General features: G+C 41.7%; 1 protein-coding gene across 1 annotated transcript in view; it reads left to right on the forward strand.

The window, feature by feature from the left end:
* The first annotated feature begins 1,013 nt into the window (after positions 1-1,013).
* TRIM71 (tripartite motif containing 71, E3 ubiquitin protein ligase) overlaps positions 1,014-11,902 on the forward strand; it is a 15,124-nt gene continuing 4,235 nt past the window's right edge. Inside the window, 2 exon segments of the mRNA XM_010290285.1 lie at positions 1,014-1,178; positions 11,795-11,902. Coding sequence (XP_010288587.1) covers positions 1,065-1,178; positions 11,795-11,902 — 222 coding nt within the window. The 5' untranslated portion in view covers positions 1,014-1,064.

Raw genomic sequence — 11,902 nt, forward strand, 5'->3', positions numbered from 1 at the left:
CTTGTTTGCCACTGTATAAGTGGATTTTTTTACTCTTCCACGGTAATCTAGATTTTCTAACAATAGTGTATGTAACTAAGAGTAAGACTTCGAATACAGAACTTTCTTGCGTTGAAGTGTTGTACTCCTTCACTTGACTCTTTGAAAACAAAACAACTGACTTCTGCTTGCCTCTAAGAAAACACACTTCTGTGGAAGATGCTATTTCTGTGTGCTACTTCCCTCTGCTGGGTGGAATGGAAACAGTTATGGCTGAGGAATGGATCCCACTTCCCAGGCTAACATCTTGTGTAAGACTTTCATTGTGATTTGAATGTAGGGTTTTTAAGTGCTTTGACTAGAATAGGGCTTTAGTGGTTAGCCACAGTTCACTGTACCATTCATACGCTCTGATGGGCATGCTAACGTTCCAGTCTTGGTCTCTAACTCAAGCATCTCTAAGTATCACTAGCATCGAAACTCGTGGCAGAAGGGAGTCTTGTCTAATATTGTCACTACCCTGAACATAAGGGACTTGCATATTTTTTGGGGGGGAAAAAAAAACAAGAGGGTGGCTCTTGGGCTCTTGGTGGCTCTTTGTTTTCCCCTTCTGGGAGGTGGGCGTGCTGGTGCTGCAGCTCTCCAAGTGCAGTGCTTATTGAATGACCCACTTAAGAGAATATGGTGTTTGTGTATGCAGGAAAAGTCTTCACCTGAAACTTGCCATAGATGACATCTCCAATCTGCAAGTGTTGGCAGATGGCTTCCGCTCTTAAGAGGAGCTGATGTGGACACTCTTCCTAGTATTGTATTGCAAAGAAAACAATGACACTTCCATCTAACTGTTAGGAGTATGATTTGGAGCTCACTGGGAGGGATAGTTCTTCCTCTGTGGAGAAACTATTGTGAAGTCTTTTGCCTATTGCTACTGCCTCTATCTCCTTTATAGTTGAGCTGTTGGGTTTTTTCGTCTTGGCACTATTTTCTCTTTAATTCTTCATTAGACAGTGATACAGACTTTTTTCTTCCAGGTACTGCATTTCTACTGTGATACCTGTTCTGTCCCCATATGTCGGGAATGTACCATGGGACGACATGTGGGTCACAGCTTTATCTACCTCCAAGATGCCCTCCAGGACTCCAGGACTCTCACCATTCAGCTCCTGGCAGATGCTCAGCAAGGACGACAGGCTATTCAAGTAAGATATTCCCAACTTGAGTACTCTATTTCCCCTTCCTCCCTCCTTCTTCCTCCCACAGCTTGTCTGTTACAGGGCAAGGTGTCAAGGCACAAAGCTCTTTGCTTCTGCTGTCAGTCTTCTCACCCCTCCTGTTCTCAAAAATCTCTGACAGAAGTGGCTGTGGAGCTGAAGACAAAGTGCTGTTATATGAATTTTGCATTCTTGCAGCATAATCCTGTCATGTGAATCACAATATATATGAAGCTCTGTATTAAATGCACTTGAGTGTGAAACACTTTGAAGAAAGTTCTGATTTTGTATAATTGTGCCAAGCCTGGTTTTGTCTTTACAACTGAGACTTATTTTCGGCTGTTTTTCATGCCTGTACAGCATTTAGCACTGGTACCTATTACTCTGGTTATGTCTTCAGTGTTGCCACCAAATATACAACACTGATCAGCTGTTGGATTAGTGTGAAAGCTCTGCCTGTGCAGAGGAACTGGAGCTATCTCCATACAAGGGTTTCTCTGCACACACAGGTGCATACTATAACAGCCTATTACTGCTATGTTTTATAATGTAAATATAAATACCTGGCAAGGGCTGGAAGGAAGGTAGTGCAGTGCTTCAAACTACAGAATGAATTTACACAGGGAATTAACCTTCGAGACATGTAGGTAGTTAGAGTAATACCTAGTAGTAACTATTACATGATAGTAGTAGTAGTTTTGCCTGTATAAAGAGAGTTTGGGTGAGGAAAGCAATAGTGGTACGCTTCATTCCACACTACTACCTTCTAGCCTGAAATGTGCTAGATCCAAGCTGGATATTCTGAAACTCAACACATCTATGATTTAACTAGAAAGCGTTTTTTTGAGTAAACAGCAGTAGAATGCCATGTATAGGACGTAAACTTTCTGAATTGAGTGTGTTATCCTGGCACATGCATGGTACAAAATAATTAAAAAAAACCCCAAAAAACAAAACCAAACACAAAAAACCACCCACAAAAACCTGTTGTCCACCCATGATTGCTTGTTTCTAGTAGATGAGGATTTGAGTAGGTATCAACAGATTCATTTAGTAAGAAAATGTAAATCTCTTCTTCCATTTCTGTTGGCAGTGACCATTCCTTCAGTCTCTCCTAGCTCATTTTCCTGCAGTGCTATGGAATTCCTCTGTACTCTGGGCAGGTTGCTAGACGTAGGGCTTATGTGTTTTGGGGACTGGCTGTTTTGAAGTTGGATCACTTTCTGTGATGTGACATTTTTTTCTGCCTCACTGGTTAGTGAGAATAAGCCATAACTTTTAGTCTGTCGGATAGTTATAAACTTTAAGCTTATTCAGTGAGGCAGGAGCAGCTAACTTTCTTCTCTTTGAGTCTTTGCATCTGTAGAATGAAATAATAAGTATTATGATGGTATGAATATTAAATTGTTGTTGATGTTTCCCTTCAGCTAGTGATGTTAACTTGTTATAGTGGAACAGCAAACGCCCAGTTTCTGGAGCTGGATGGTTTGTTTAAAACTCCATCTAAATACAGAATCCTGCTTCTTCCAAGATTTGTTTTAAATTGGATCATAAGGCTCTTCAGTGGTATCCATACTGAAACATTTCACATGTCCCCAGAAAGAGCAAGAAGGAAGGATTTATTCCAGTTTAAAGAACATCACTGGTGCAGTGTTCTCAATTTCTCCAGGCTGTCCTAGACAAGGGCTTGTCTGTTAGTAATTAAATTACTGCTCTTGACCTCCAGGGCTCTTAATCATCTTACTGGTGTGAATAAATCATCTAAGAAGGGACTGTCTCTTGGAGTAGAAACTATTGGAATATCGTTGAGTGCCGCTCTGCTACTATTGCATGAATGCTTTTGTAGCTTGCTTATTTGCTACTGGGTTTACTTTGCTCATTCCTCCCCCATTTTCTTCTGGCTTTTACGTTGGAGGCTCCTGCTATTGTGGTGAGCTGACTACTTTATGATGGTACAAGTAAAGGGTGGGTGGTACTGACTGCTCGTGTAACTCGAACAAGCAGCTCAACTGAACTTAATTTGTGCAATTTTGCCCTGATCTACCTACAGCCCATCCAAGTTAAGAGGCTATATTGGAAGTGTTAACTAGGAAGCTTGTGTAAATGTTCTGTAAAATGAACCATGCTTTTCAAGAACTGAGTTGTTGCATTAGTTTAGTGGGCTTTTTAATCTGGACTGCTGTACAGAAAAAGAGTGGTGAGCGAGCAGATCAGTGTTGAAGTTGAGGAGGTGGTAATTTGTGTGTGCACATGCAGGAATTGGAAAACTATACAACTCAAGACAGCTGCCACCTAAGCAACATCGGCAACAACTGCATGTGATGCAGTTAAAAGCAAGGGTGCCCGACTCGAAGGTTGCTGCAATGAGTCTGCTGCAGAATAAAGTTTTCATGGAGCAGAGCTTTCCTTGTTCTTGAGACTGTAGGGCTATGAAGCTATGTATTTATCGTAAGGAGGAGACAGCATGTCAGCATGGATTTAAAACAAACTCTAAAATAACTAGACTCTAAATTAAAAGAATTTGGCCTGAGTGCTTTTCTTAGTTTGGAAACAGTCAGCAGAGAATTAAATGCCAGTACAAGCTGCACTGTGAGGAGCACAAACTGGAGCTCTAAGGGGCTTGAAAAGTAATATGGTGCCGTAACACTTCTTAGTGGGACTGATTCATACTGCTGTACTAGTAACTCTTAGTAGGCTCTGAAAGTGACAGCTCTCTGACAAGAGACATTGAGGATGGGTGAGGAGAGGTAGTTGAGAGTAAAGGGGAAAAGGTGGAATTTGAAGGGTGTTACAGGAGAGGGGAAATCAAGCCATGAGTCAACTGACTGGAGAGTATCTGGTTAACCAAAGTTGAAGACTTTTAGGAAGAAATGTTTATTTAAACTCTTCCTGCGGCTTTGGAGGAAGGATTGTTTTTCAGACTTTGAAAAAAAAATATGCTGTGAGTTGGGATACATTTCAGCCTCTTGATCCACTGAAGCCTGATCTAGCCTGTCACTCCTGAAAAGTCCAAGCCTCATTTTTCAAAGGAGTTGGAAGTTCTCAGTAAGAAATAGTAAGCCTGGCAGCAGGAGGCTTGCTTTTTTCTTCTGTGAGGTTCTGCAGTGGAAAGCTTCCCCTGCTTCCCTGTGCTACGCTGGTCCTGGTGTGGATCACACATGTTTCTAAGCCTGTCCCTAACACAAGAACCTGCTTGTGTGCCCGAGTGGTGAGCTGATCCAGCTTCCAGCTGAAAGGGTAACCTTTCTGTGGGATTACTTTTTGGCTGGATCGGCCACTTGGCTGGTTCACGGTAGTGCAATGACTGGTGGTGCCAGGGAACGGAGTAGGAACATCCAACTCTGTTGCTTGTAGAACCTTTTTCTTGTCTCAGGGGAAAGCTATGCTCCTTGGTAGGATACTTTTCTAGCCTTTTCAGAAACTTTAATTGAGTCACAGGATGATATGAAAGCCAAAGTTGACATTGGATTAATAGGGTGAGAGGAAGCAGGACTGCTGCCTATCTGTATGGGGAGCTTGTCCTGCTGCCTTGTTTTAGCTCATGAAAGTGCACACTTAGATGCCTTCTTTCAGAATTTTTTCCAAGGACTGGGCCACAAACCGAACGTAAATCTGTTATGATGAAAGATAGATGGCTTCTTCAAAATGTCATGTTCTTAAAATACATCTATACATGTGTAATTGTATATATGTATGTGTGTGTGTAATCTAATGCACTTGCGTAACAGTAAAGCATTGAGTGCACATTCCTATTTAGGGTCAGTTTCCAGGTGAACATGTTAAAATACAGTTTGATCTGCTCATGTCAGTTGTCTTAAAGTGTTTTTTGTTGGAAAACAAACATTCTTTCCTAGCTGAGCCTATAGTTGTTTCTGCTGGTGTGTTTGACAGTGCAGGCGTTCACATTTAAATTAATGCAGTGAGACTAGTCATGCACAGAACTTAGAAGGAGCCACTGTCTTCTCTACCAGCGTGAAAGGCTTAAGGTGGTAAGGCAGGTCAGCCCTTAAGGAAATGCCTCTTCTCCCAAATTGTGGGAGAGGTGGTATGAAGTAGATTAACAACTTTATTCTAGGGAAAGGAGGGATGTGCTGAGAAGCTTGGCCAGCCAGAGGAAGAAGCTGATCTGTTGCCTTGATTGAGCCTCAGCCCTTCAGTGGAAGCTTCCCTGTGGGTTGCCATATGGATCTGTGCTGCCGGGAGGTCGATACCCGAGAAGGATGGCACCGCTGTGCTGCGAGGGATCGTTCTGGGGTTGTCACATTGAGTTAGCTCAGGCACCCTTCTGCGTGGCTTTGAAGTCAGGCTTGAGAATCTGAAATGAAGCTTTGTAAACAAAATGGAGTCAGTTGTGCTTTCCTAAATCTAGGATTTATATCAACAGAGGCTGAATTTCTTTGTACTACTAGTTACTGTTTTGTGTTGTGTTTTTAGTGAGTTCCTTAGTGTAACACATGAGCAGATGGTTATTGGGGAAGATGGATTTGACATGTGTCACTGTCCAAGCTACTGTTCTGCCTAAAACTGTAGACAAAAAGCCTGTTCTTGCAGTACAAGTGATTGCTTGTTGGTTTCTGACATGAGGTAACCTGGCCTCTAGCCCTCCCTCCATCAAAGTTTCTTTCAAAATTCTCTTTATGTGAGCATCTTTGAGAATTTTTTTAGCATTTTACACTTTCTAGGTTGAAACCTTTTAAATTGGTCCAACTACTGTGATTTCTGCTATAGCTGCACCAATATTCCTGCTAAGCCTATTAATCCAGTATCTTTACTGCAACTATACTTTTTATAGGAACTTCAGATTAATTTTTCTAGTGTAAGAATGTTAGTAAGTATATATCCAGTTCATGATGCTGGAGAAGGCTGGCTGTTATGTCCTGGTGGTTTTATCCTGCTCTGAAACAGTGATAAGTAATTGGAAAAGTTCTGTGAAATGAGCCTGTATCTGTATCTTTTTCTTACCAGAAGGAGCTGAAAACAAACTGTTTATGGATGGAGCACCCTCCATTTGGTGGAAGAGGGTTAACTTGAGATATATGGAAAGGTTTCATTAAGTTGTTCTTATTTAAAGTGCTTTTAAAAGCTAGAGAGGGGTTTACCAGAGAATATGCATCTATCTCAACACTTTTTTCCCTAAGTAGGGTCAATTTCCTCTTAAAATTCCTTGGTATAAATCCTCCGTATTGAGGTAGGGAAGTGTGTAATTAAGGTTCTTCAGTTGCTACCTGTGGCCCATTCACCCCTGAAATACCGAAGGATTCCTCTGAAGAAAACAAAGTTGGCTTTCAAGTTTGAATTTTCTCTTCAGAGGTTTGCACCTTCATTGGAAAACTTAGACTAGCAAACTTAAATATTATTTATGTCTGAAAAATTATACCTTCCATCTTTGGATGATGGAATTAAAAATCCTTAGGTACCTTTTCAAAAATGCTCACGTAAGCTAGCATTGATGAGGTGCAATACACTTACTGTAAGCAGCCTCCACGTACCTCATGGTGTTGCCACAGTGGCGTGTTGTGCCGCAGTTTGTGCAAACGGATAACTTTCTGAACTGAGTTGATATAATCTAACCTCGTGGCTCAGCATCTGGATTAACAGGCTCTGCTGCTTCAGAGACCTGAGTTAGCCTCCTCAGATAACTTGGTGCTGTGTGGACATACTGATTTAATTTGGGTATCGGCCTGTGGAAACCATGCAGTGAGGGCATCAGCACCTTTACAGTTAGCTCTGCAGTTCTTGTCTGTCAGAACACATGCTTTGTAATGGTTTTTCTTTTTCCTTGAGTGTTGTATGCCCCTCATAATTTTTCATTTTAAAAAGCAGCGCTAGTGAAAACTTGGAGTAGTGATATTTCTAGAACACTACATTTAAATATTCCATAGGAATATTTAAGTTAAGTACAGATTAAATTGTAGAAAGCTTTTTGTTAACTGGAGGCTGCAGTTTCTATGTCCAATAGAAGACAGGAAATGTGAAAAATGGCTGAAAACCGCCATTCTACAAAATGGGAAATCCTGCTTTGGCCCCCTCTAGTCAGGCCAGATACCCAGAAGTGCAGCCAAGTTCGGTGATACTACTTTGCTACTTCTGGCTCTTGCAGTCAGTTTCTTCATAGCTTTGTGTTGTAGCATCAGTGCCATGTCAGAGCTGCTGTAGCAAGCTCATTATTTTTTTTTTTCCTCAAGGGGAGCTCCCAGAGGTGCCCACCTTAAAGAGGGTTTGCAAAGGACACCTGGGGTCCAATAAGACTTTGCTCTTCATCTTTTACTCAACACTGGCTGGAGCACATAGGAATTTGGCCAGGCCTGCCAAATGTCTTGGAAAGGAATGTTTGGGTTAGGATGTTTTATGTAGGCACTGGCACACACGGTGCCGGTGGCATTTTACGTAGGGCTGTGTTTATGCAGAGCTGGGTCTAATAAGATCTAAAATACTGTATTACAGTGAGGTGTTAATGAAGTAGCCTTCTCTGTTTGTACAAAATGTGCTGAGAATAAGAGCTGAGACCTGCATGTTTAATAAACCTCATTAAATGCTTTGAAATCTGAAAGTACAGGTAATACTGCATGCCATTGTCCTCTTCTGTTGAAGTGTCTGTTTTGAATGTTGGTTGTTGCTATTTGGGTAGGTTTATAGAGAAGTGCAAGAAATTGAGATATGCTGGTAGCAACAGCTAGTGATGGATATCTGCACTGCTCTCCTTCATGAAAACATGCTTGTCTGCCCGCAGGTTTCCTTTTGTGGTGGCCCTCTGGAAGATATCACCTGCACAAACACTATTGTTACTAAATTTTACTCTGAGGAATTGGAAGTACCAAGTTTAAACCATGAAGTTTACAAGATACATTGCAAGTCTGTCTGTCTTTTTTTTAAACATACGGCACTGGTGACAGCTCCAGTAGAATGGGGAGTGGTATCGGCCATCTTTGGGCCCCTGAGAGGTCACAGGTGAATAGGTACAACTGCAAATAGGCAATTTACTGTATCAGCCAACAGCAGGAAACAAAATGGTTTTCCATCTCAGTAACCCAACGTGATTTTTTGCTAAACACAGGCCTTGCCTTCTGTTTACCAAGCATGTGAACTGGCTGATCATCTCATTCACTAGCATTGAAATAATTATGACATACCATGAGGAGAGTGCATCACAAAAGCTGCTTTTTGTTAAAAGGATTTGTTATTAAAAAGACTGTGTGGTGTCTGACCAGAAAAAGAAATACTGCTGCTTAACTTTTTTCCTAAAAAGTTGACCCCTCGGCCAAGTTCTACACAGGAAATGCCTGCAGAACAACAGGAGAGAGTTATCACGGCAGAGCTGTGATATCTTACAGTAATCGAAGAGAACAAGAGGATTTCCATATAAAGAAGGCTCCCAAAAGTTGTACTTAAAGATCTTGGCTTTTGTTTCAGATAGGTAACTTGCCTATTGCTGTTCCCCTGCCACCATATCCCTGCTTCCTTCTGTGTGTGTGATGCTGGTCAGCCTTCCTAACCTGTGTTGGCAGAGTGCAGGATCATGTGAATTTTACCAAAACTTTACTAATATCCTGCAATCTTAGTGTTTTGGGCATCCTTCACTGATCTGAGCTGTTAGACTCAGGCAAGTAAAAATAAATGCAGATGATGCCGTGAGTTGTTGGTAGACAACGTGCTATTGAGTACAATTACTTGCCCTACCTGGTTCCTGGATCACAGCATCTACAGGGGATTAATACCTCTCCTGCTAGGATGGTGTTCTTGAAAAATGGATGCTGGTTTTAGTGAAGAGTTCTGAGGGAAGTTGAGATGGCTCTTAGCTATAAGGTACGAGGAAAGCACACAGATCAGTCCTAATGGCTACTGCTGTACAAAAAGCTCAAACAAATAAACCAAGACTTTCCTGCTTTTACATGCTTCCTAGAGTTGGAATATGAGTAGATAGCGTAGTTTTCGTAACAGTTCTCAAGGAGATACCTGCTTCTCTTTGCAGGAGAAGGAGGGTGTTTTGCTGTAGTTTACAAGAATCCAGGTCTGTTTTGGGAAGAAATACTTCCCGTTTCCTTGCAGTAGAAGCTGGTTCTGTATTTGAATGGCAAAGCAGAGGTGATAGAGGCACAGTAGTCTTACCTGTGGACTCTTTCAGATGGCAGTGAGATGTCACTGGCTTTTACGAAGCCTTAATCTGTGGCCAGTTGTGACTTCATGTCTGCTTTGCTAATCGTTGTAATGAGATTTTCACTTTCTGTCAGCTTGAAGTGCCGAGTCAAATTTGTCTGCCAGAAGCTTCGTGTGAAGGCAGGTCAGGGATATTCACGTGAGTTTAGAGACATTCAGTGTTAAAAATGTGGTGAAGATGACTCTGACTGGGGAGTCATGCCTGAAGGAGGAACAGCTGAAAGGCATGCTCCTCTTGCTGAGCCCTGTGCTGCAAGTAGCACTCCTACTTTCCTTTGCCAGTTTGCAAGAGTCTTCCTTGAATTTAAGGCAAGGCAATGTTTCTGATCTTTTTTCTCAGGGTTTTCTTGGTCAGTGTCTAGAGACAAGACAAAGTTAGTCTTTTCCTTTTCCTTTCAGTTGTCTACTCCTATATGACCTGGAAGAATACATCTAATTCAAACCAGTTGTCTTAAAATAATGACCTGGAATGAAAATGTCCAAGTAACAGTACACTTCTGTTCTTATGTTTTTAGCATTCCCATTGCTGGCATAAACTAGATGCTGTTGAACTTGCCAGATCAGACTTAGAAAATACTAACAACTACTTCCGTGAAAGATAACAAAAAGCCCTGTCTGACTTTCTAGACAAAGCTGGATCACATTGGGTAGTTCATAGATTGCTGCATCAGGTGGTTCTTGGATTGGTACATACTCATATACAGAATTCAACTGAGGATATTTGCCATAAGGCCCTGAATGTACAGTAAAGCCTGCGTTTCTGAAGATTAAAGATGTTTTCTGCCAGAGCATTCCCTGGCTACCTCGTCTGAAACAGCTCAAGTTCTGAAGTGGACCAGTTCCTCAGACCAGAGTGAGGGAAAGGTGTTGTAAAGTCTGTCTAAAACGCTTATTTTAAAAACAAGTACCCATGGCTCTTTCCATGGCTTTCAGTATGTAATGTGGAAAACAAAGGTGAGGTTGAGTTACATTCTCAGCTGTTAACAACTTGTGAAGCTGCTACAGTCATGTATACGGTGTTGGTAGGGGTCTTGTGCACATTATTTAATGTGAACATCGTAGAAATAAAATACCATGACGTGCCCAGCTTATGAAGAGAAAAGAAAATAAGAAGAAATGCTTGATGGTCAGTCACAGAATCATAGGGTGGTTGAGGCTGCAAGGGACCTCTGGAGGTCTTGTCCAGCTGCCCTGCTCAAGCAGGGCCACCTAGAGCCAATTGCCCAGGACCATGTCCAGGTGGCTTTTAAGTATCTCCAAAGATGGAGGCTGCGCAACCTCTTGGGGCAACCTGTGCCAGTGCCCAGTCAACCTCACTGAAAAAGTGTTTCCTGATGTTCAGAGGGAATCTCCTGTGTTTCAGTTTGTGCCCACTGGGCACCACTGGAAAGATCCTGTCTCTGTCCTCTTTGCACTTTCCCTTCAGGTATTTATATACATTGGTAAGATCCCCCCTGAGCTTTCTCTTTTTTTAGTCTAAATACCTTCACATATCATCATTTTGTTCTAGAATTTTGTAACTGTTTAATAAATTAGTGTCTTTTTAACGTCTTAGAGGTTCACAACCTCATCTGCACGTTAATGCTGGTTCACTGTATAACAAAGGTGTGTTGAACAGATTCTGTTAACTGTTATTGAACCTTTTCCTTTGGGAACTGTGATCTTTCAGATTTGCCCCCTCTTTAGCTTGTTTGGTTTTATGGCCTTTTCTGTAGTATTTTGTGAAACTGGGAGCACTTTGGAAGGATTTTCAAGGAAACAATTTTTTCTTTGAGGGGAGGAGAGAGATACATTTCTTCCAAACAGATGCATGCTGTGTATTTGCAGACTACTACTACAGAATGTTTTAAAAATACTAGTATTGCAAGGTTATATTAAAAAGAATTTGGTCTCCGTCCAAGGTGTGAATAATTATGAATGCTTTTTAATGGTAACCATCTAATTCTTTTTTTTTTTCCTTTTAAAATTTATTAACTTCACATTCTGTTAGGGGTATTTCTGTGCAGCCCAGATGCATAGATAAAATAGTCTGTTCCCTACAGTGTCACTTCTTACTAGAAGCAGGAAGACCACACAACAGTCTGAACCATTTTGAGGGACAAGACAAACTTGGTTCCCTGTACATAGGAAAACATGAGGATTAATTTCTCTGCAAGTCTCCTGTTTGAGTTCATACTAGTTGCGTGCTGGAATTGCACAGGGAATTTAGTCTTGCGGTGCTGGTGCATGGTACAATGAAGGTGTAAACTCCATGTCATAGATGTGTTAAAACATTACGTCCGTTTTCAGGCTCTGAGATACGAAATGGGCGAAGGCCTGGTAAAAACCAGAGAGTTGTCACTTTATGCCTTCACCTGAAGGTGTGGTGAAATGTAAGCAGCAGTCCTCTGATGCATTTCTAGTTGGTTTGGTTGAGCCCTAAGTGTGTTGTCTTTTTTTCCTCTCCCCAGCTGAGCATTGAACAGGCCCAGGCTGTGGCAGAGCAAGTTGAGATGAAAGCGAAGGTGGTCCAGTCTGAAGTCAAAGCAGTGACAACTAGACATAAGAAGGCCTTGGAA

Source organism: Phaethon lepturus, unplaced genomic scaffold (genome assembly GCF_000687285.1).
Source record: "Phaethon lepturus isolate BGI_N335 unplaced genomic scaffold, ASM68728v1 scaffold1707, whole genome shotgun sequence".
Lineage (NCBI taxonomy): Eukaryota > Metazoa > Chordata > Aves > Phaethontiformes > Phaethontidae > Phaethon > Phaethon lepturus.